The sequence below is a fragment of the Malus sylvestris genome, chromosome 1 (assembly GCF_916048215.2).
Source record: "Malus sylvestris chromosome 1, drMalSylv7.2, whole genome shotgun sequence".
NCBI classification, from domain to species: Eukaryota; Viridiplantae; Streptophyta; class Magnoliopsida; order Rosales; family Rosaceae; genus Malus; species Malus sylvestris.
Genome location: NC_062260.1, coordinates 15,850,940 through 15,875,445, shown reverse-complemented (window position 1 = coordinate 15,875,445; position 24,506 = coordinate 15,850,940). Strand labels below are relative to the sequence as shown.

The 24,506-nt window shown below is 38.5% G+C and overlaps 1 protein-coding gene across 1 annotated transcript; it reads right to left on the bottom strand.

The window, feature by feature from the left end:
* Window positions 1-14,607: 14,607 nt before the first annotated feature.
* LOC126632675 (uncharacterized) lies at window positions 14,608-17,513 on the bottom strand. Its single transcript, XM_050303122.1, has 2 exons — window positions 17,342-17,513; window positions 14,608-17,135 (listed from the first exon to the last, which is right to left on the bottom strand). Exon 2 carries the CDS (start codon window positions 16,161-16,163, stop codon window positions 14,988-14,990), a length of 1,176 nt encoding a protein of 391 aa, XP_050159079.1. The 5' UTR covers window positions 16,164-17,135; window positions 17,342-17,513; the 3' UTR covers window positions 14,608-14,987.
* Window positions 17,514-24,506: the final 6,993 nt, after the last annotated feature.

Here is a 24,506-nt window from a genome sequence, read left to right as displayed (position 1 = left end):
GAATGGTACTGCATCACCATTCAAGGGACCTTAAATTCTCCATGTCGTTGAGTTTTTAAGGATATTCGAGATGACAATGATCATAAATGAAACCACTGAAGAAAATAGAGTGAAATATCTTTGCACCACCTCAAAAAATGAGCCCGAAGCTTTGATTTGGGACCAATAAGTTGTCTCCTAACTGGGAATACACCACATATGGCCAGCCTGGAGCCGGGTGATTGAGCAGTTTACTTTCTTTAGCATGACATTTTGGGACACTTAGGTCGAATAATGTTGCTACGACGCATCTCCTTACCCGAAGTAAGGATCTTGTGCCAACAAGCACACTTTGCCAAGCCTGCTTATTAGGGAAATTGATTTTCTATATCATTTCTCAGAAAGATACGAAATCACCCCTTTTCACAATGGATTCAAGGGAATATATGTGGACTAATCCAACCAAAATGCGGACTATATAAATACTTATGGTTTTGGTTGATGAATCGACAAATTGGTCATATGTTTGTCCACACACATTACTGCTAAACCTCTTGGCTGATTAAGGGCTCACCACCCTACTTATCCCTTAAGATTCAGGAGACTGGATAATACTGGAGAGTTTATATTGACGGTTTTTGATAAAGTATTGCATGTATTTTAGGTTTATAATTGAACATCGAATTCCCATGATTCACCCCAAATAGCCTCACCTAGTGATCATAAAGCGCAATTTAAATGATCGCCCGAATTTTGGTAAACGTACCAAATTTTTGGTTTCTGCCTAGGGCTTTGCAATCTTGTATGCAGCTATGTTGGTCCTCCTTGAGGCCCATTACCACCCAACTTATATGACATTACAGTTGGCTACTGGGTACGAACCTGACGATTTTCGTATTTACGCATTTAGGTGTGCATTCTATGTGCCAAGTTGCGCCGCCGCAACGTACCAACATGGGTCTTCAAAGAAGGATGTGAATCTTTGTCAATTATGATTCTCCTTCACACTAGCTTTCTTAGAGCACTTGCACGCAATTTCTTTACCACTTATTTACGGGTTGTCACTTTAATGAGACAATCTTCCCGTCGTTAAGAGGAGATGAGAATGTCAACGTTCCTGGAGAACAGCGCGAATTTACGTGGACGTTTCCCACTATGTCTCATCTTGATCCCTGTACCGCACAAGTGTGATAAGCAAGTGCGATAAATTCTAATTTTCAGAATGTTGCTCCATATGCATTCCTCTAATCTAGCTAAAGTGACGAGATGATATACCATCTACAAACATGCCTGCAAGGATGAACGTACTTAACTGACGTCCAGTCAACATCCCTGGAGGATGTGCCGCCCCTATTGGATGGTTTGGACGCCCATGTTGAACGGTTGGGTACACCGGCAAATAGCCGATCAATTTGTCTTGGCATGGAACACGACAAATCATTTGGTTCATAGGTTCACTTCCTTAGACGAGGAAGACATGGCACAACAATGAATCCTTACTTGATCGCTGTCTCAAATCATTTCCATCTCATGAGACTAATCTGGATTACTCCCGAGACTTGAAGTTCTTGGTCCAGTATACTAATTTGGATGAGCTAAATGGAATTGAAATAAGATTACCATTGATGATGTTTTCACTTATATGGTATCTACCGATATAAATGAAAAGCAATGATATTGAACCATGTTTCGTTGATTAAGTGACAACGTAGAACTGATTGGACAACTAAAGTTACAATCCAGGTCAAATTCCTTACCAAAGTGTGTTTGGACCTGTCATTCCTACATTGCCCAAGGTAACCATGTTGCGTTAAAAATTGAAAGGAAATGTTATGAGATGAATGAAATAGTGTGATATGATGCACGTATTACGGTGCAATATTTCTCTCAAACGTCCTGTGATTGATAGTAGCATTATGAAATGTGGTTAATGTTTTTTCCATTGGGATATAGATACGAAGATTTACACGTGAGTTCCCAAAGAATTACATGGACTGGTTCAAATAGTTCCAAACCACGGAACACCCTTTTAACTTGTTTGAGGCGTTCATATACAATCCGACGGATATGGTATACCAATCTAAGTGATTATTTGATCAGTCAGGGATGAATTATGCCCTTGCGTGTTAAACTATAAAGTCATATTCTGAATTACTAGAGTTACAGTTTATGTCGTTGACATGAATCTCACTAAGACTCCAAAAGAGCTTGAGAAAACTGTCTTGCACCTAAAGATGGAATTTGAGATAAATGATCTTGTGAAAACTCATTTATACTTTGACCTGAAGTTCAAGCATTGTTTTGACGGTATTTTGGTCTACTAGTCGAACTACACCCCGAATGTGTCACTTTTGAGTATACCTTTGATTGTTCATACGTTATATGCAAATGAGACTCTTGGAGAGGTTATGGAGTCTGAAATTCCATATCTAAGTTCAACTTTGCGCTTCGTTGTACTTAGCTCATTGTATTTAGACAGGACATCTCCTTCCTTGTTGATCTATTGATAAAGATGCAACAACGCGCCTACACGCAACCTCTGAATTGGTATTAAAGACATACCATGAAGGTACTACGAATTTGGGCAAATCAAATCCCAACGCATCTCAGTGGATCCAACCTCCTTGATCCTCGAAATGATGTTTGCCTTGTTTGTTATGCCAACGATGGTTACTTATTAAACCCGCACAATGAAAAATCCCTAAATGGTTATGTCTTTACCGTTAGGGATAACGCAATATCTTAGAGGTCCACGATATGACCTTAGTTGCGAAATCTTCGAATCATTCCAAGACTCACCTCACTTCACTACGCCACAAGTGAGACATGGTTTGGAGTTCTTGTTGAGCATATTTGAAGTACTTGCTATGTTTTCATCCATCGTTGAGTCCCAACGACGATCCATGAAGATTATGTCGCATGTATCAACCCGACTAAGCCATGATCCATCAACGAAGTCAATGCCAAGACATATTGCGTCTACATCTACATCAGCAAAACATTAGGAGATTGAAGTCATGCAAGCCGATCCCAGACAACCTTGCTGACCTCTACACGACGTCACTGCTGAAGTCAACCTTTCAGAAGCTTGTCCGAGGAATTGGTATACCTAACTATGCATATGCAATGCTTGTAGTTCTCATTTAGAAGTTATGTGAAACTAAGGGGGAGTATCCAAAATTATACTCACTTGATCTTAATGTACTCTTTTTCCCTACGATTAGGAGCATTTTTTCCCACTGGTTTTAGCTACCTAACTAGGTTTTAACAAGGTACCCATCCTGAGCTGATCATACCCTTGTGAGATCTTCTACTTATGTCCAAAAGACGTATAGTTTTAACTTAATGCAACTTCTCACTTTTCTCCTTAGCCTATGGTTTTTTCTCCCACTTTGGGTTTTACCATAGTTAGGTTTTGTGAGTTTTACTTTTTATGCATTCTTCCATTGATTTAAGACTCCCATTCGCTCAATGTATCAACGACTTCACCAACTATACTTACGTCATCGCTAAAGACCTAATGCGCCATTTACTTGAGTATTTACACACTCAATGAGGAATGTTGCAATCCTATTAGATTAGGAATGTGATTGTGTAAATCATAGTATATCTTGGAATATCTCTCATATTCCTATTAGAAGTATATTACCTATTAAATGTTGTAATACTAAATGGTAAGGAATTAACCTTCACTACTACTATAAATAAAGGCACAATAGGGTGGAATAATACACACCTCACAATTACACATCTCTCTCTTCTCTCTGATATTGCTGCACCTCTCTCTCTATATTCAGACTAAATCACACACTGATTCTTATACCATTTCATATTGAACTCATCAAAATTCGAACCTAAAAATTTTCTACTTATATAATATAATATTATGGTGCCCAGTTTCAACTAATTAATTCACTTGTTCCATTGTTGTTTGGTTTTCTCATTTTTAGTCTATTCTACATATGCGAGCTAGTTTAATATTTCGTAAGACAATTCGTCAAGGATAATCCTAGGGAGACTAAATTTGCAAACCAAATGATGGGACACCAATAAGAAATAAGCAAGTTAATCAATACTTAAGTAATAATCCAATCATCAACAAGTATGTCATTTGGTTTGCAAATTTAGTTTAAAATTTTGGTCTCCCTAACATTACCCTCATCAATTCCTGGGGGAGAAATAATAAAGCCACATAGGCGAATGCCATGGGCACAATTTGAATGATTTCATGATTGTTTTTGGCTTGACAAATGCTAAAGAGACTGGACTAGGGTGCGTTTGTTGCACAGAACTAACTCAAACTGGACTAGCTTCAGGGACCAAGTTGGACTGACTTGGAATAGACTAAGATGGACTAACTTAATGAAGCGTTTGATGTATTGTCGGACTAAAAACATGATAATTAACAAATTCTAGTATTATATTATTTAATCCTTATCTTCTAATACTTTATTAATTATATCTTTTTTTCTTTTCTAGAAACCTCTTCTATCTCCCTCCCCTTTCGCTTTTTTTCTTCCTACTTTTCTCCGTCCAACTCTAGAAGCTGGAAAGCTCCCATAAGGCTGGCAAATCAAGTCCTCTAATCTCATTTGAAATCCTGACCGAATCCTTATGGAAGCAAAAAATCAAAAGCTAAAACAAAATCCGAACTTCATCGTCAACTTGTTGGATCCCGTTTGAAACCCAGATCGAGTCCCCCCAATCCCTCAAAATCACAGCTCTTTTTTCCTCCACCACCACTGCACCCTTTTCCCAAGTAACTCCCACAACAAACCATGTCACAGATGGCCAGAACAACCAACTCATAGCCCTTGTCCGACTTCTTGGGTTCAAATTCATAAACCATTTATGCCATAAAATCGCTTCTGCAACAGAAGCTAAAAAACGATGAAGACAATGACGTCGACAAGGCACTCAAGATCCTGTAACACTTGGTCATGGTGCAGCCCTCCCCCACAGAGTGGATATTCATGATAGAGAAAGTTCTCACTAAAATGGGCGAAATTGATGGAAATATGAATACGGGTGTCACCCCCAGATCCCTACGTACGTCCAAGATTGACATGTGACAACACCAAGACCCGTATATCTAACATACCCAGGCTCCGGAATATGGACAAATCACAACTCAAGATTCGAATTGCGTAGTAATTTTTCATAGACTTTATGGCTACATCTAACTTCTTTGTTAGACTGCCTACGTACCCTCCGACGGGATCAATCCATTCGTAGTTCATCATTTGTTAAACTTTAAACTTTTTGTAAAACACTTCCTAGCAGAAAACATAGAGTACCACACAACATGTCAACCATAAGCCAAACAATAGTTGTCATCTTGCCATTCACACACACATATGTTTTCCAACACCATTCCACAATCACATAAATCAATAACACATACAATACACCAAAATGCAAAGCCAGAGCAACACAGTTCGGCCAAAGCCTACATCTTTGAAGAATGTGATTTCGGACCATTCAATGAAATCTAAAAACATCGGGTTCCGGACCACTTAATGGAACCAAAATACCAAGCGGGATTCCAGACCACTCAACGAAATCCAAATCAGGATACAATTCTAGACCACTCAACGAAATCCAAACCAGGATACGATTATGGACCATTCAATGGAATTGTGGAGTATAAGGGATTCCGGACCTCTCAACGAAGTATGAGTGGATACGATTATGGACCACTCAACGGAATCGTGGAGTATGAGGCATTCCAGACCACTTAACGGAATCTAGACGGAGCAGGGAACTGGACTACTCAACGGAACCCAAGCAGAACCAAGTTATGGACCACTCAACGGAACCAAACGAAAGCCCAAGAAACATAACAACGACTCGAAGAAACAAAACATGAATCAAGTGCTCAATTTAGAAAGGCTTAACGAAATGACATTCATAACAATAGACCGATGGCCAAATATAAAAATACATTTTAATAGAAATCACATTCATAAAACCAAGTCATATCCACAAAGGATATTAAATACTAAACCAAGGTAATAACCATATCACGTTTATTAAAGTCACTCACTAACCAATGTAGGCCTACTAGAATTCACTCAGTCTCTAGTAGTACTAATTTTAGTATTTAAAACGATTCGAGACATGTTGACAAAAAGTCAACGGTGGGGCTCGCAACCCTATGTATTTCAATCCAGAATACCCACTCATAGATTTCCGATTTGTAATTTTTCAAGAGCCATGTATCTTCTAAAACAATATCTTAAAATTTCGAAATGATCCAATGGTCGGATCTCTGCCAATTGCTAGAATTAGGTGGTGGTCAACAATTAGTTTAACAAACTTAAAAATTTAAATTTGTAAGTCGGATTCCTAATCCATCAGTTTCTAATGTCCTCAAATATTACATGCTATAACGCATTAAAGTTTGGTGACGATCCAACGGTCGGATTGTCAATGGTTATAATGATCAAGAAGCCGACCCTAACGAAACTATGTCCGAACGATGGGATTTCATCCATCGGATGTCACATATGGAATCGGGTTATCAAATTTAGCCTAGAAGGGTCAAGTGGGTCATCGGGTAAACGGCGGCCAATTGCCCCGACTCAACGGAAAATTCACCTAACTCCAAAAATTACCAAATTTTACAAAATTGTATAAAAAAAATAAGGGGAACAACTTTGATACCTGGGCTGAAGTCCAATTCGGTTGAGAAAAGCCAGAAAACATCCTCGATCCGTCAAAACCTAGAAATGGGTGTTCCTCGATTCGTTGAATTTGCAGCTCCGCCGCCCCCAAACTTGTTTGGGCTGTGTTCTTGGACTCAAGAGACCCCTGTGGGTGGTGGTGGTTGATGGAAAACCTTTCAGAAATGGTGGAATTGTCGTCGTGCACCCACGAAGCCCTCGGTGCAATTTTTTGCTAAATCAAGGTAAAAAACTCTCATATTTTTTTTATGGAAATAGGAGAATCGAGGTCGAGGTGGAGTGTGCAAGTGACGGCTGAGTGGAATTCGTCGAAAAAATCGATGAAAATTGACGAAATTGCTACCTAAAATCGGGTCGGGACCACGAGTCGAAAGGAAGATCCAAATTGGGTGGTTTTTCCCTCCCTTATTTCCCCTTCTTGCTTTCTTTTTCTGATTGGTCCGCCCTCTCTCTCATTTCCCTCCTTTCTTTTATCTTCTTCCTATCATAGCCACACACGTGGCACCCTAGATCATTGCTCCAACAAATTTGGAGCCTTCCAGATAATGGTCACATGACCATTTCGCCCTTATATTTGCTTGCTTATATCTCATTTGTTATAACTCTGTTTGGCGAACGGTTTTTTCCTACGCACTCGTGAGGTCGAGCTCTATCCAAATATGTAAATAAAAGTGATAAAAGATATACGAATTAAATACATCCTTGAAAAGTCTGTTTAGTTCATTAAGGGCGTTTTCATCCTTTTACTTATCAAAAAAAAAAAAAACTACACACCATAATTATAAACGCGTTGAAACTAAGAATACACAATACATAATTTTAAGTAGTGAATTCCGAGGATGGGATTTCACAACGGGACTGCTAATACCAACCTTTCACACAGGAATGGTAGTAAGGCCCTTAGCGAAGACGAGTCCCACATAGTCTCATTAACTTAGTCCTTTACCCACGCCAAACAAAGAAGTAGGACAGCAACTAAGCCAATCCTAGCTAATCCTAACTAAGGAGTCCAAACAAATGTAGCCTTACATTATAACGTTAATTCTTGTGCCAATGTTATCAAATATTGTGTCCAAATATGAGGTAATTTAACGGGGTGAAAGGATTTGAATTTATAACGCGATAAATTGAATACAAATGCTCTAACAATCATGACATTTCACTAATTATAATATTACTGCTTATAACACCATATTTACACTAACACAAGAAAATAAAAATAAATAATATCACACTTTTTTTTAGCTTCTCAAACTGTTTTTATTATGACTGTCAGATGGAATAAATCAAACAGAATTAATAAACAAGATTGAACATGAGTATGTAAAAAGGTAAATGTTTAAAAAAATATTTATAAATTAATTCATTTTAGACTCGAGATTCAGAAGATAAATTAATTGAATAAAAATTAGCCTTTATTAAAAATTGGGAAATGTAGATTGACCACCTCAAAGGTCGCAAAAGGGCACACATCTAGAGATGGATGGACAGCGGTCACAAGCATGAACCAAGGTACTCAAAATCTAAATAAAGATGATATATATATCCGGACCACAAAATCAGAATAAGAACCATCAAAACTCTATTTTAAATAATCAAACTTAAAAGAGAAATGTTTATTTTATTTTAATTTTTTTCGCTTTTCATTTTGCTCAGTGTACTCTATTAACACTAAAAACTAAATTTTAATGATATTAAAGTCATAATTTTTTGTTGGTATAATTAAAATCTTAATTTAGTAATAAAAAGTAACTAAACTTTTAATTTTGCATGCTAGTAAAATACCCGTGACCAAACGTAAAAAATTAAGTGAAAAGGTTAATACTCCCAACTCAAAAAATTCATCTCCATACAAAGCTTTTATTATACCAAACGAACAATCGCTCATTTAAATTTAGAGGGACCAACTATTCAATTGTTACATCATCTTCAAATGAGATGTCAAATTTTTAATATAAAAAATACATTTAAAAGCCTAAGTGGCACTTCGATATTTTAAAAGTTTTTTTCTCATTTGATAGTTGATATGTAAAAATTAAACTATTATTCATTCCGTTATTTTCTTTTCATAATTGTAATAAATATTTTGAGAGCAAAAAACAATAATAAAAATCATGAAAAGCATTTACTAACCAATTAAAAATGGATTTCAAGTTGCTATCAATTTTAGCAGCCACCATCTTTACTGCCATTTCACGTCATACTACATAAGAATTTGCAATCGATAGAAAAACAGTAACATTGTCTTTTATTTTTGTCATTGCTAATGTGGATTTTTAGGATATGCTCTTACAACAACAACAACAACAAAGTCTTTTCCCACTAAGTGGGGTCGGCTATATGAATCCTAGAACACCATTGCGCTCGGTTTTGTGTCATGTCCTCCGTTAGATCCAAGTACTCTAAGTCTTTTCTTAGGGTCTCTTCCAAAGTTTTCCTAGGTCTTCCTCTACCCCTTCGGCCCCGAACCTCTGTTCCGTAGTCACATCTTCGAACCGGAGCGTCAGTAGGCCTTCTTTGCACATGTCCAAACCACCGTAACCGATTTTCTCTCATCTTTCCTTCAACTTCGGCTACTCCTACTTTACCTCGGATATCCTCATTCACAATCTTAACCTTTCTCGTGTGCCCACACATCCCACGAAGCATCATTATCTCCGCTACACCCATTTTGTGTACGTGTTGATGCTTCACCGCCCAACATTCTGTGCCATACAACATCGCTGGCCTTCTTGCCGTCCTATAAAATTTTCCCTTGAGCTTCAGTGACCTACGACGGTCACACAACACGCCGGATGCACTCTTACACTTGATCCATCGAGCTTGTATTCTATGGTTGAGACCTCCATCTAATTCTCCGTTCTCTTGCAAGATAGATCCTAGGTAGCGAAAACGGTCGCTTTTTGTGATCGTCGCTAGATTGCTCCGGTCATTAGTGTGGATAAGTATATAAATGGATAGAGATAGGAAAGCAAACACCAGATGTACGTGGTTCACCCATATTGGCTACGTCCACGAAATAGAGGAGTTCTTATTAATTGTGAAGGGTTTACACAAGTACATAGGTTCAAGCTCTCTTTTAGTGAGTACTAGTGAATGATTTAGTACAAATGACATTAGGAAATATTGTGGGAGAATGATCTCGTAATCACGAAACTTCTAAGTTCCGGAGTGTGGTATCGTCTTGACTTGCCTTATCTGTCTCGTAGGTAGATGTGGCATCTTCTCTGGAAGTACTCTTCCTCCATCCAGGGGTGGTATCTTTAACTGGTGGAGATGCACAAGGTAATGTATCAATTTCACTTGAAGCTTACTTGTAGTTTCAGGCTTGGTCAAGCGCGATACAAACCATGTAGTAGGAGTCCTCCAAGTCGCCGAGCTAGGGGATTTGCTGAAAGAGGTGACAGACAAGGTAAGCAATCAGAGCTCCAAGCAATCAGTCCCAGATCAGAACTTTGATTTCGAGTTCCGGTTGATTGTTCACATTCTCCCTATCTTGCAGGCAGCATGAAGGATAAAGAGAAGAAAAATGAGAAGATATGATATGGGATACTTTTGCTTTTGAAGAAGTAACTTTCCACAGGCTTATTCTTGAACTGGGTTGGAGGGTTTTCTGGTTTCCTCCAGAGTATAAGGCCGACTGAAGAATTTGAGGGTCAAAACAAGTCCATCAAATCAATAGTACGTTCGACCCTGCTGATATGGGATACTTTTGCTTTTGACAGAGTAGTGGATGTATCGGCACGTGTGCTGTTATGCTTGTCTCCACATGCTTCCTTGTATTCTTCTCACTTGCCCTATATGTTCCTCAGGCAGATGCGGTATCTTCCCTGGAAGCATAAGATGTTGAAGATGAGTACTCGAGAGCAATGCAAGGTAAGTAATCAAGTAAGGGGTTCCAGGCAGTCAGTTCCTGACTGGAAGCTTGATTCCAAGTGCTGACTGATTGCTCTCTTTCTCCTTGTCTTGCAGGTAAGAACAAGGCCAAAGGAAAAGACAGGGAAAAAACATGATATGGGATACTCTTGCTTTTAACCCTGATGATATGAGATATTCTTGCTCTAGTATAGCTTGTTTGCAGAGGTATTATCGGGGGGAAAGAAAGCTGAATATTTCGAAAGGCTTCTTTGGGAGTGCCCTTTCAGATATGAGGAAGGGTTGAGCATTTTTGCAGGTCTGCCTGTCTGTTGGGGATGAAGGTCAACATATATAGGAGTCTCCCTAACAACAAGTAGTAATGCTATTCCTTTACCCTGCTTGGTCATAACACGGTAGTGGGAGCTGCCAGCTTCACATGTTTTAACTCTGTCAGAGCACTTTGAAAAAGTGGTCTGTGGTATCTGGAAAGCTGATGTTGCGTGTAAAGATTATAGACAAGCTTTATCCAAGGAGATCCGGCTCTTGAAGTTGGGAAAGTGGTGCCTCTTCGGTTTTCGAACAAGCAATCCTGTCGGAGATCTGGCTCTCGAGATTCGGAGAACGATGCATTTTCGATTTTTAAGAAAGCAATCCTGCTAGGGGTCTGGCTCTCGAGATTCGGAGAGCGGTGTCTCTTCGATTTTTTAGAAAGTAATCATGTTGGGAGTCTGGCTCTTGAGGTTCGGAGGGCGGTGCCTCTTCGATTTTGGAGCAAGCAATCTTGTTGGGAGTGTTTTCTCGAATGTGAGAAAAGGTTGGGCATGTTTGCTAGTCTATCTTGCCACGAAGCACAGAGGTTGACACACAGAGACTTTCCAATTATCCAGCAGTGGTACTGTTCCTTTACCCTTGTGGGTAATAATATGGTAGCTAGACCTTCAAAATTTATGTGTCTAAACTTTGTTAGTGCTGTTTCTTTGCTATTCTTTTACCCTTCTTGGTCAGAGCGGTGTAGTGAGAGCTTCAAGCTTCACGTGTCTCAACTTTGTCAGAGAACTTTGGCAAAGTTATCTGTGGTACCCATGAGCTAATGTTGCGTGTGGGAAGTGGGTGATTGAACAGTCAGATTCATGTGCTTTCTACTTCACCAGAAATCTTCGACATAATGCCCATAATTTCCGCAAAGCTGACAGGTGCTGACAAGGCTGGAAAAGTAGGTGCCTCTTCGATTTCTGAGATCGGCCTTCGTGGTCTCTGAGCAGCCCAGCTTTTGAGAAAGTAAGCGCCTCTTCGATTTCTGAGATCGGCATTGGTGGTCTTTGAGCAGCCCAACTTTTGAGAAAGCAAACGTGTCGTGGTCTCTGAGCAGCCCAGCTTTTGAGAAAGCAAACGCCTCTTCGATTTCTGAAGCTCCGTCGAGTGCAGATTTTTATAGAGGCTGGCATTAAGTTCCAAAGCACACTTGAATCTCCACCAGTAGAAGCTCCATTCTTGCACTTCTAAGATCTTGATTTGTCCGACCTCTTCTCTCTTCAACACCTTTGAAAATGTCTGGCCTCTCCGACCGTCGTTTTGACTTGAACCATGTTGAAGAGGCAGCCACGCCTTCTCCAGACAACATATGGCGTCCATCATTCGTCTCCCCTACTGGTCCTCTTACCGTTGGGGATTCCGTGATGAAGAATGATATGACCGCTGCGGTAGTGGCCAGGAACCTTCTCACTCCCAAAGATAACAGACTACTTTCCAAACGGTCTGATGAGTTGGTTGTTAAGGATTCTCTGGCTCTCAGTGTTCAGTGTGCAGGTTCTGTGTCTAACATGGCCCAACGCCTATTTGCTCGAACCCGCCAAGTTGAATCATTGGCGGCTAAAATGATGAGTCTCAAATAGGAGATTAGAGGGCTCAAGCATGAGAATAAACAGTTGCACCGGCTTGCACATGACTATGCTACAAACATGAAGAGGAAGCTTAACCAGATGAAGGAATCTGATGGTCAGGTTTTACTTGATCATCAGAGATTTGTGGGTTTGTTCCAAAGGCATTTATTGCCTTCGTCTTCTGGGACTGTACCGCGTAATGAAGCTCCAAATGATCAACCTCTGCTGCCTCCTCCTTCTAGGGTTCTGTCCAGTACTGAGGCTCCAAATGATCCCCCTCCAGTGCCTGCTCTTTCTGGGGCTCTACCGACTGCTGAGACTTCTCCTAAGCAACCTTTGTGAAGGCTCCCTCTTGTTTGTTTATTTTGACTCATGTATATGTACATATTTGTGACTTATCCGGGATATCAATAAATAGCTTTCCTTCATTTCAACGTATTGTGTTAAATACACCAAAGCCTTCTTTGCTAACTTCTCTGAATTTTCTTTTGTTGAAGCTTGTATGTTGAAGCTTTGTGAGTGGAGCATGTAGGTTGAGGTAGTATTCCCTTAATTTCCCAAGTGAGGGAAACTTCTCGGTTGGAGACTTGAAAAATCCAAGTCATTGAGTGGGATCGGCTATATGAATCTTTGAACGCCATTGTGCTCGGTCCTGTGTCATGTCCTCCATTAGATCCAAGTACTCTAAGTCTTTTCTTAAAGTCTCTTCCAAAGTTTTCCTAGGTCTTCCTCTACCCCTTCGGCCCTGAACCTCTGTCCCATAGTCGCATCTTCTAATCGGAGCGTTAGTAGGCCTTCTTTGCACATGTCCAAACCACCGTAACCGATTTTCTCTCATCTTTCCTTCAATTTCGGCTACTCTTACTTTACCCCGGATATCCTCATTCCTAATCTTATCCTTTCTTGTGTGCCCACACATCCAACGAAGCATCCTCATCTCCGCTACACCCATTTTGTGTACTTGTTGATGCTTCACCGCCCAACATTCTGTGCCATACAGCATCGCCGGCCTTATTGCCGTCCTATAAAATTTTCCCTTGAGCTTCAGTGGCATACGGCGGTCACACAACACGCCGGATGCACTCTTCCACTTGATCCATCGAGCTTGTATTCTATGGTTGAGATCTCCATCTAATTCTCCGTTCTTTTGCAAGATAGATCCTAGGTAACGAAAACAATCGCTCTTTGGTATTTCTTGATCTCTGATCCTCACCCCTAACTCGTTTTGGCCTCCATTTGCACTGAACTTGCACTCCATATATTCTATCTTTGATCGACTTAGGCGAAGACCTTTAAATTCCAACACTTCTCTCCAAAGGTTAAGCTTTGCATTTACCCCTTCCTGAGTTTCATCTATCAACACTATATCGTCTGCGAAAAGCATACACCAAGGAATATCATCTTGAATATGTCCTGTTAACTCATCCATTACCAACGCAAAAAGGTAAGGACTTAAGGATGAGCCTTGATGTAATCCTACAGTTATGGGAAAGCTTTCGGTTTGTCCTTCATGAGTTCTTACGGCAGTCTTTGCTCCTTCATACATATCCTTTATAGCTTGGATATATGCTACTCGTACTCCTTTCTTCTCTAAAATCCTCCAAAGAATGTCTCTTGGGACCCTATCATACGCTTTTTCCAAATCTATAAAGACCATGTGTAAATCATTTTTCCCATCTCTATATCTTTCCATCAATCTTTGTAAGAGATAGATTGCCTCCATGGTTGAGCGCCCTGGCATGAACCCGAATTGGTTGTCCGAAACCCGTGTCTCTTGCCTCAATCTATGCTCAATGACTCTCTCCCAGAGCTTCATTGTATGACTCATTAGCTTAATACCCTTATAGTTCATGCAATTTTGTACGTCGCCCTTATTCTTGTAGATAGGCACCAAAGTGCTCGTTCGCCACTCATTTGGCATCTTCTTCGTTTTCAAAATCCTATTGAAAATGTCAGTGAGCCATGTTATACCTGTCTCTCCCAAAACTTTCCACACTTCGATTGGTATATCGTCTGGGCCTACTGCTTTTCTATGCTTCATCTTCTTCAAAGCTACAACCACTTCTTCCTTCCGGATTCGACGATAAAAAGAGTAGTTTCTACACTCTTCTGAGTTACTCAACTCCCCTAAAAAAGCACTCATTTCATGTCCTTCATTGAAAAGATTATGAAAATAATCTCTCTATCTATCTTTAACCGCGTTCTCTGTAACAAGAACCTTTCCATCCTCATCCTTGATGCACCTCACTTGGTTTAGGTCCCTTGTCTTTTTTTCCCTTGCTCTAGCTAGTTTATAGATATCAAACTCTCCTTCTTTGGTATCTAGTCGCTTATACATATCATCATAAGCCGCTAACTTAGCTTCTCTCACAGCTTTCTTCGCCTCTTGCTTCGCTTTTCTATACCTTTCACCATTTTCATCGGTCCTATCCTTGTATAAGGCTTTACAACATTCCTTCTTAGCCTTCACCTTTGTTTGTACCTCATCATTCCACCACCAAGATTCCTTTTGGTGTGGGGCAAAGCCCTTGGACTCTCCTAATACCTCTTTTGCTACTTTTCGGATACAACTAGCCATGGAATCTCACATTTGGCTAGCTTCCCCCTCTCTATCCCACACACACTGGGTGATTGCTTTCTCTTTGAAAATGACTTGTTTTTCTTCTTTTAGATTCCACCATCTAGTCCTTGGGCACTTCCAAGTCTTGTTCTTTTTTCTCACTCTTTTGATATGTACATCCATCACCAACAAGCGATGTTGATTAGCCACGCTCTCTCCTGGTATAACTTTGCAATCCTTACAAGTTATACGATCCCCTTTCCTCATTAGAAGAAAATCTATTTGTGTTTTTGACGACCCACTCTTGTAGGTGATCACATGTTCTTCTCTCTTCTTAAAGAAGGTGTTGGCTAAGAAGAGATCATATGCCATTGCAAAATCCAAGATAGCTTCCCCATCCTCGTTTCTCTCCCCAAAACCATGGCCACCATGAAAACCTCCATAGTTGCCTGTCTCCCTGCCCACGTGTCCATTTAAATCTCCTCCTATAAATAACTTCTCCGTCTGAGCAATTCCTTGCACCAAGTCTCCAAGGTCTTCCCAAAATTTCTCCTTCGAACTCATATCCAACCCTACTTGAGGTGCGTACGCACTAATCACATTGATAAGTTCTTGTCCTATTACAATCTTGATTGCCATGATTCTATCTCCTACCCTCTTGACATCTACAACATCTTGTGTCAAGATCTTGTCCACGATGATGCCAACACCGTTTTTCGTTCTATTTGTGCCCGAGTACCAAAGTTTAAACCCTGAGTTTTCTAGATCCTTTGCCTTAAGACCAACCCACTTAGTTTCTTGTAAGCACATAATATTTATCCTTCTCCTCACCATAACTTCCACTACTTCCATAGATTTTCCCGTTAAGGTTCCTATATTCCACGTTCCTAAACGCATTCTACTCTCCTGAACTCTACCCTTCTGTCCTAGCTTCTTCACCCTCCCCCGTCCAATGGAATCAAAGTACTTCTTTTGTGTGTCCCGTGTAAAGTTGATAGGTGCATATGCTCCCAAACAACTTTGAGTGGAGTCGTTCGAAAAGAAGTTTCTATGGCCCCCTTGCTCATTTAACACTGCATCCGGGTGCCTATGGAGATACAGCGACCCTTGCTCACTTATCACTGTGCTCGGGCCACACAACGCGCCACTTACGGGTGACGCCCTAGCTTTAGCGCGATTTCGTTCTGAATTCATTTTCATAAGGATTCGACGTAACTATGGAGTGCCGGCTGTCGACTACCTGACGCCCTCCCCCTCCTCCTTTACTTGGGCTTGGGACCGGCAATGTAAGATAAACTTACATAGGCGGAGTTTAGGATATGCTCTTAGATATTAAAAAAATTATAAGAGTCATCTGAGAGAGGAGAAAAACAGTAACCTTTTGATTTTGCATGTTAATGAAAACTTGTTAAAATAGTAATGAAAAGTTGAATTGAGTAGCTAAAATAATTTTTTACGCTATTTACAACATAACAAAAATTGGAGTTTGGAGTATGAGAAAGTCATCCTTTTGTTTGGATTGAATAATCCGATCAAAAAACGTGTATCAGGTTACATGAAGTATACAATATACCCGTGATGAATGAGATGATGAACATTATTTTTATCGAGTCAGGCAGACAATGGCGATTGACCAAATCATCAAGGCGGATGTGACAATCTTATATATTTAGCTATGCATTCAAATATGGCACCTGCAGCGAAATCCAATATTCATTTTATAAAAAAGAAAAAAAGAAAGCGCCAACGCCATGTTCAACATTGTAATCGGAAAAGAAAGATGAGATTTCCAGAGAAAGTATTTGTTATATTAGAAGATTAATTCATTGAATGTGTTTATATATTAATACATAAAATAATCAGACCAAAATACACAGTTTACAAGTATTGTCTACGGCCATCTAGGATCAGATCCAGAACCAGAACGATGGATACGGTGTTGTTGTTAATACATAATTAATTTTTATTTAATTAGTTTACAGAGTTACGCAGTCTGTAAAAACTCCATGAACATTCCCTGGCAAATTTGGATAACAAAAAACATTTGGATTTCGTAGATTTACACAAGCAAAAGAGAAACTAAATAATATGGTGCTCCGTCCGGATCTGCATATGCATGCCCTTCAACGTATTTCAGGCTAAATTTCTTACGAACCCTGAAGTCACAAAAACCTTCGCAAAAAACACTACAGGTCAGCAATATTTATACATACATACATATAATTATAGTTTCATAAAATTAACGAATAAATTGAAATAAAATGAGAGAGACAGGACAGGCAAATAGTATCGGAGCTCCCTTCAATCCAAGAAAGGAGAGGAGAAGGAATTCACATCTCCTGGGTCATGCAAACCCTTAAACTGCGCAGTTTCCTTACCGTGCGCACCCCAGAGGTATCCATGAACCAGCAGCAGTGTAAGACCCTCTCTCCCTCCTGCTTTTGAATCAAAGGGAGCTCCCATTTACTCACTTCTACAGATCTACAAACTAAAAGACAAACCCTAGTCGTGAAGAGAAACCCTAGTTCTACTTATGAAGAGGGATTGTGGTCTAAAGGGACTTTAAATAGAGATGTTGGGGGGGGGGGGGGGGGGCTCATGGGAGTAATGGGAAAGAAACCCTAGTTGGTGAGAGAGGACCACAGGATAGGATTGAGAAATAAATATGGACATTAATGGGGGGTCTGAAGAAAATCGGAGAGTTAGATTTTCTATTTATTAATTTCTGAAGAAAGTTGGATGCATTGGGTTGGTTTTGGAAACAGGGACTGTTAATGGCAGACAACGGCATCTTTCTACATTTCTTCTTTTGATAAAGGTAAGAAAAATCTGGCTCAGGGATTCAATAGATAATTTAACTATTACCTATTTTCAAAGAGAAGGCCGATTCTAGCTTTAGAAATAGATCAGTGGCACACTGGCACTCTCAACGGCTAGATTTTGGTTTCTTTTTTCCAAAGATATAGTAGTATTATTTGATATGAATTGAAATATTTACATCATAAATCAGGAGTATTAAACAACTATTTCAGTTCAAATCATTCCTCCACACGTTTGACATAAGTTGCCACCAAATGTGCAGCCCCATTGCAGGCTCGAGGAGTAAAAAGAAATTCAATTGAACTCAATTGCTGCTTAATATGATGAATGTCTCATATAACACCTTCCATGACAGCCTCCGGTTGTAAAACACCATTTAGCATGTACACCATTACCTTCAAATCAGTTTCTACTTGAACTATCCCAAAGCCTCTCTCCACATAAGTCAACAAAGCCACCCTCATCGCTTCCATTTTGGCCATCAAACTAGATTCACATAAGATATTCCCTACCCCTCCAGCTCTTTTAAAAATGTCCGCAAAATCTCTAGCAACCCACCCAAATCCACCCCTTTCCGTTTGCTTATACCAAGCCCCATCACAGTTGACTTTAATTGTTTGAAATGGAGGCTTTGTCCACCCTCCCTGAACCTGGAACTGTCGGCATGTCTGCTGCAATTTCTCCCCTCCACACTCCTCGATCTCACTCCACATGTTCAATTTTGGGTTGTTAGATTTCATTTTTTTTTTAAATCCAACAATCTAAATTAATTAACTTAATAAAAATTCTTAAAAATTGTTTTAAAATACAGAAAAAATAAAATGAAAATTTATTAAATTGGGTACTTTATTTAAACTGGTTAAAATTCTACATGAAAATCTATCCACAAAAATTGTATTTTCGAATAATGACACGTGGCGTGACAAGATTGGTGAAAAATCCTATCCGAAATTAAAAATAAATTATTTTTTATTATCTATAAAAAAAATTAATAATATTTTAATTCGAATTGACTAGATTCTTGCTTAGCTCAATTTTTAGAAGTAAAGATGCACTTGGTCAATTACCATTTAGTTTGGTAGATTATATGGACTTTGGGCCAGCTCATTTTTAGAAGTGGAGTTGCTCTAAATGACTAGACTCTTGCCCAACTCATTTTTTATTAACCCAATTTTTAGGGGTGGAGGTGCTCTAAATGAGTTAAATGGACTTTGGGCAGCTCATTTTTTAGGGATGGGTTAATGTGAATATGAGTAAATGGGTTAATAAAGAAAAAGAATTAACGGAATCATAAATTGGGGGTTTGTTTAGGTATAGATGTTAATTATATTACGAGTTACTTAATTGATGTATAAAACTTTATAATTTAAGGCTGCACCGTAAAGATGGTGGTGATATATAAAAGCATCTGTACGTTTTGTAAGATTCTCCATTCAAAGAGTAAATGTGCGAAGCCAACCATCAGACCAAAAAAAGAATTGCGTTTAGCTACGAGCTATATATGAGTTCATGCTCACCGTTTGATTGGTTGGTAGATTTTTCTGCAATCCAAGGAAAATACATGCAACCACAGTATGCATAACTCTATCTAAGCTTTAAAAAAAAAAAAAAAAATTGTGTATGACTCAGTTTGTGACGGTTCACTTTTTTCCTCTTCTCCTCCTTTTTTTTCCTTCCTAAATTTTCTTTGTCAGTCTTCTTCCCCCCGCCCCCCGTGTGACTTTCCTCTGTTCATAAGAATATATGGGAAGAAAACATGTCATTTTCTTCCTCACTCTGTGTCATTGAAATTTGAGCAAGTATCGTTGAAAATTTATTAGACATCTATTTGCATTTGACAGCTAGGTTACCATCTTCAACCTTATGGGAGGCCATGGTAACCTGATTCAAACCATTTCATAATTAAACAAAAAATGTTACGGTAGCTTTATATTTTCAGAAAAGTATATGTCTACCAAATATAATTAAGAACTATAGTTAATACTATTTGAAAATTAAACTTTGATCAAAACTAAACTTGTTGTCAACACCTAGATTACATAAATAAGAAGAAAAAAAATCTCACACATCGTTCCTTCAATTCATCCACCTTCAATCTATAAGCTCTATGTTTTCTATATCTAGGTATTTTTCTTTAAGCATGCTTGAAGTTAAAAAGTTTTTTTGGATAATTCTCACTTTACTACCCTTAAGTATCGTGAAATTTTAACTTTCATACTTAAATTTTTTTCCATCCCACTTTAATCTAAAGTTTGAATTTTGTGACACTTTCATACTTTTGTTAACCTTTTCATTAGGAATCCGTTAAAGTGTGACGTGACAACCCATGCCTTTAAGCCAAAAATAAAAAAGAAAACTTGCCGTCATTCCCAACCGCGGTCGACTGAAGAAGAAACCGCCATTAATAATTCAACGACTATGGCTTTGTGTGTAGTTCGGTATTGCATGATCCTTCGGTACCTTTTACTGTTTCTCGCTTCCAGTTTGGTTCTCATTATACTGGATTGCTTTTTCTTCCTCAACAATATAATATCTTGATCGGCTATACCGAAAAGAAAAGAAAAAAAAAAAGTGTTTTGATTTTTAGGAAAACTAATGAAAATTATTTGAAAACTTTGAGTTTTAACGATAAGGATAAACTTTGAGTTTCATATAATCAGGTATGTAGGCCTTCAAATTGGAGTCGGTGTCATTGATTTTAGTTGGAGAGAGCAATTGTTTGGGCTAAAATAGAGAAGGATGGAGGAGCAAAGGGAGACGAAGGAAGAGGAGGAGATGGAGGGACGCCGGAGTCTATGAGAAGATGGCGGAAGGGTGGGTGCCTTGGTCGTCGGTAAGAAGATGGGGGAAGAGATAATATAACTGGTCTAATTTTTTTTTTCAACACAAAATAATAAAATTTAACAATGTTAAGTTTTGGTTAAGTTAGAGAACACATGTCAAAAAAATATAAAGGAGACACAAAAGAGACACGTAGTTGGAGACAGCAAATCCATAACTGTGTATTTGGCATCTTGATCATCACGTTATTTTTCATTTAAAGGAAAACTTGCAGTCCACTACTGTACTTTGTAAACTGCATGCAGCTTGCTTTTCAATTTTCCCGAATAATTGGAGAACTAGTAGATCGATGTATAATTACAAATGAAGAATTTGAATAGTAGGGAATAATTCAGTGTCACTCGAAGGAAAACTTGTACATTCAAATTGTACATAAAATGGGACCATATTATATATACACATACATACATACATACATACATATATATATACATAAATACATACATACATATATATACACACATATATATATATATATGCCTTATTATATTTAAGGATGATTTTATCTAGTTTTTCTATTTGTCCAATAATAACCGTCTATATATCAGGCACATCCTAGCTTAAGTATGGGGCAAGAATCAAATGCCTTCACTTTGTCCTCCGGGATTCACCACGGCTAGGTTTGAGAGTCGTGTGATGGCGGTGACTATCCAGCACGGTTCGGGGAGTACTTTGTTGATGTTGGTGATTGGAAGGTCCCGCTATCAGAGCAACTCTAGCATGAGGAAGGCCCCCTAGGGCAACTTCCTATTCAATCTCCTCAAATGAACAGTAACTACCTTTAATGAACAGTAATTGTCTTTTGCATCTCCACCTTTAAATTGAATAGCCATGAAAATAGACAATAAAATATTAGCAATTTTTATTTTATAAAAAAAAATTATTTGTAATTTCGGATAGGATTTTTAATCGGTCTCGTTGTATCACGTGTCAATAAATAAGAAATTACAACCCAAGTATTTGAGAAAATATAAAATTGTGGTGTAAGTTGGAAGATAATGATAACATATTTATAGAAAAATTAAATCAATTTTTTTAAATTTTTAAATTTTTATTAATTTTAAAATATGTCAGCCAAGCATCACACAGACCTCAGGCTCTCGGGCCCCCCTTCAGTCCAATCATCCACGTAGGCTAGAGCCGCGCCGGGGGGGGGGAGGGGGGGGGGCAATTGTATTAAATCCTTGCCCATCCATCGGGCTATCCACACCTGTGGAGTTGCCCTCAAGCAAGAAAGAAGCGGATGTTCCCACGACAGAGTCCCCATTTAGCATGAAAAATGGCAGGCCATGTATAACAATTCCAAAATCACACCTGCAGGGTCACGAGAGTATTCAAGTCTCAATGCCTTAAATCGCAACTTTCTGTAATCTAATTGACCAAGCAACTAAGCAATAATGTTAATTAAAATAAAAAATAAAAAATAAAAAAAAACATAATTAAGCACATTGTCATGCAAATACAAAATGGGGCATCGATTTCACCAGATATATAAATAGAGAGAAATTAGGTTGGACCACCATCGTGATTTTTCATGAGTCTGAGGAGGAGAGGAACAGAAGAGGCAGACTAGCTCTTACTGCAAGTGCAAGTCTAGTGCTAAAAATATTTGAAGTCTAACCATCACACCTACATGCTTAGACAAAGGAGGGAGAATAAAAGACGCAAGCACGCACAAACTTAGAAATAAGAAAGAACGAAAAACTTTAGGAAGACCATTAGGAGCTCCCTTCACTCCAATACCAAAAAGTTCAAGATAGTCTCGTCTCCTATCTCATGCAAACCCTTAGTATGCGTTCACTCAACATTATCGTGCGCATCCAGGGGCATTCATGAACTAGCAGTCGTGGTCTACCATCACCTCCTTTCAGAGTTGAAGTGGAGGGAGCTCCATTTGGGCCCCACCCAAAACCCAAAACCCTAATGCCCTAGCTAGCTACTACACGTATGCATATAAATATATATCACTACTCTTCTTAGGAAACATATGTAGGAAGTGATGATATTTGGCTATGAGAATGGGAAGCCTCAAGGGGTGTTTATATAGACCAGGACATTGGCTTTGGGTGAAGTTAATTAAGGCCACTGATCTTCCGAGATTTAATATTTAATGAAAGAATCTGGTAATGGGATTTTCTTGTCCAAGAATTGGTGAAACGTTGCAATAGTAAAGAGAGAATCACTTACTCTTGATTGAGAGCATCTTTTTTGCTTAACTTTTTGAACGGGTTATTATTGGTGATGATGATATATATATAATCATACATTAGCTAAGTGCGTGTGTATCTTTAAATCAAGGGGTCTACAATTCGTAGGTCCCATAGAAGAACGTTGGTTCGAAGTGTCCCAATTGTCAATTGTGTGCATCATCAAAGAAAAGGAAAAAAGTTTGCTCGTGTGGCGTGGATTATCATCTGGTGGTAATTGGTATGTTGAATATTTAATTAAGTGGAACATTGGTGTCACCTTAATTAGGATAATTTTTGGGCCGTGCCTGTTTCCACGTATAGGGGTCCAGAAATTTAAAAAAAAATATGATTTAGTACAATTGAGTGCGATACCATGAAGAAAAGGAGAGCGAATTTTGATACAAAAATCAGACAAGTACAGATTCCAATAGAATCTATGAAGAGGTTAAATTTGACTATAGGATGGAATTAGGAGACTAGGAGTGGATGTAACGTTTGAATTATGAAGAGATTACAGATCTTTACAGCTATGATCCAACGCGCCTTATTTCTACTAATTAATGAAATCCTCTTTGTCAACTAAAAAAAGGTGAAAATATAAATTAGTCTATCACACAAAAAAATGATGGGAAATAATATAATTTCATAGGTCCAAATTTTACTGTTTTTTATTAAAGCCTCACCTACAAGTGATGTTAAAATACCTCCAATATTAAAAAATAAAAAATCAAAAATAAAACAAAATCAAAAAAATCAAAAACAAAAACCTCCCACTCCCCCCAAGTTTTCTCTCTCTCCCTCTCTCCTTATCATTTTCTAAAAAAATGTATTCATACACACAAAGTGTGTAGGCAAATGCTAGTAATTATTAAACGTTTGTAAAATGTTGCTTTTATTGAATTATCAGAGAGAGGAGTCAAATGTTCACTTTTAATAATATTGATAATGTCCTCAATTTGATAATTACTGCCTAACAATTCGTCAGGTGTGGAGTTTTATCACAAAATGTCTCGGTAATTATTAAACGTTTGTAACACAAAGTTGTAGAGTCGTTCCAATACAAACTGACGCCAAAAGCAAAAATGTAATGAGACTTTGCTAAATTAGTGCATTCAAAACCACAACAAGTGGCCCAATGGTAAGTGCACTAGACTAGGCTCCCCAAAAAAAATGTGGGAGGTTCCATGTTCGATACTTCGAGTTGGTGAGTCTGCTTGACCCTGGGCATGGGCAGGGTGAAATTCCTCGTAGCCTCTATGAGCTTAGAAGAGGTAGATAACTGTGACTTACCACCAATTGTCCCTTTTTTTTAGAAATTTTTTTTTGTACTTTCATATAATTTCTTTTGTTAACTAGTGAATTTTGGTACAAAAATAAGAAATATAGACATTTAGAAGCAAGAGACATGTAAGATAGTTGATTATAAGCATTCCACTCTCCCCTCTCTTGATATGATTTGTATAAAAAAACAGAAGATTGAGAACGGTGAGGTTATTGACAAATACGCATGGTCTTTTTATTTTCTTTTAATTTCTTTTTCCAATAACAATCTAATTCATAAACTTACTATAAGGAATATGATCACCATTTTTTTAATACAAGCCTCTGAAATACTTCGAGAATAGAGAGAAAGTTTGAACTTGAGGCGCAACAAGACAATTAATCCGCCAAAAAAAGCAATATCGATGAAGAA

Excerpts from the sequence above, each read along its gene's own strand:
- LOC126632675 (XM_050303122.1), bottom strand. The coding sequence starts at position 16,163 with ATGAAAATGAATTCAGAACGAAATCGCGCTAAAGCTAGGGCGTCACCC.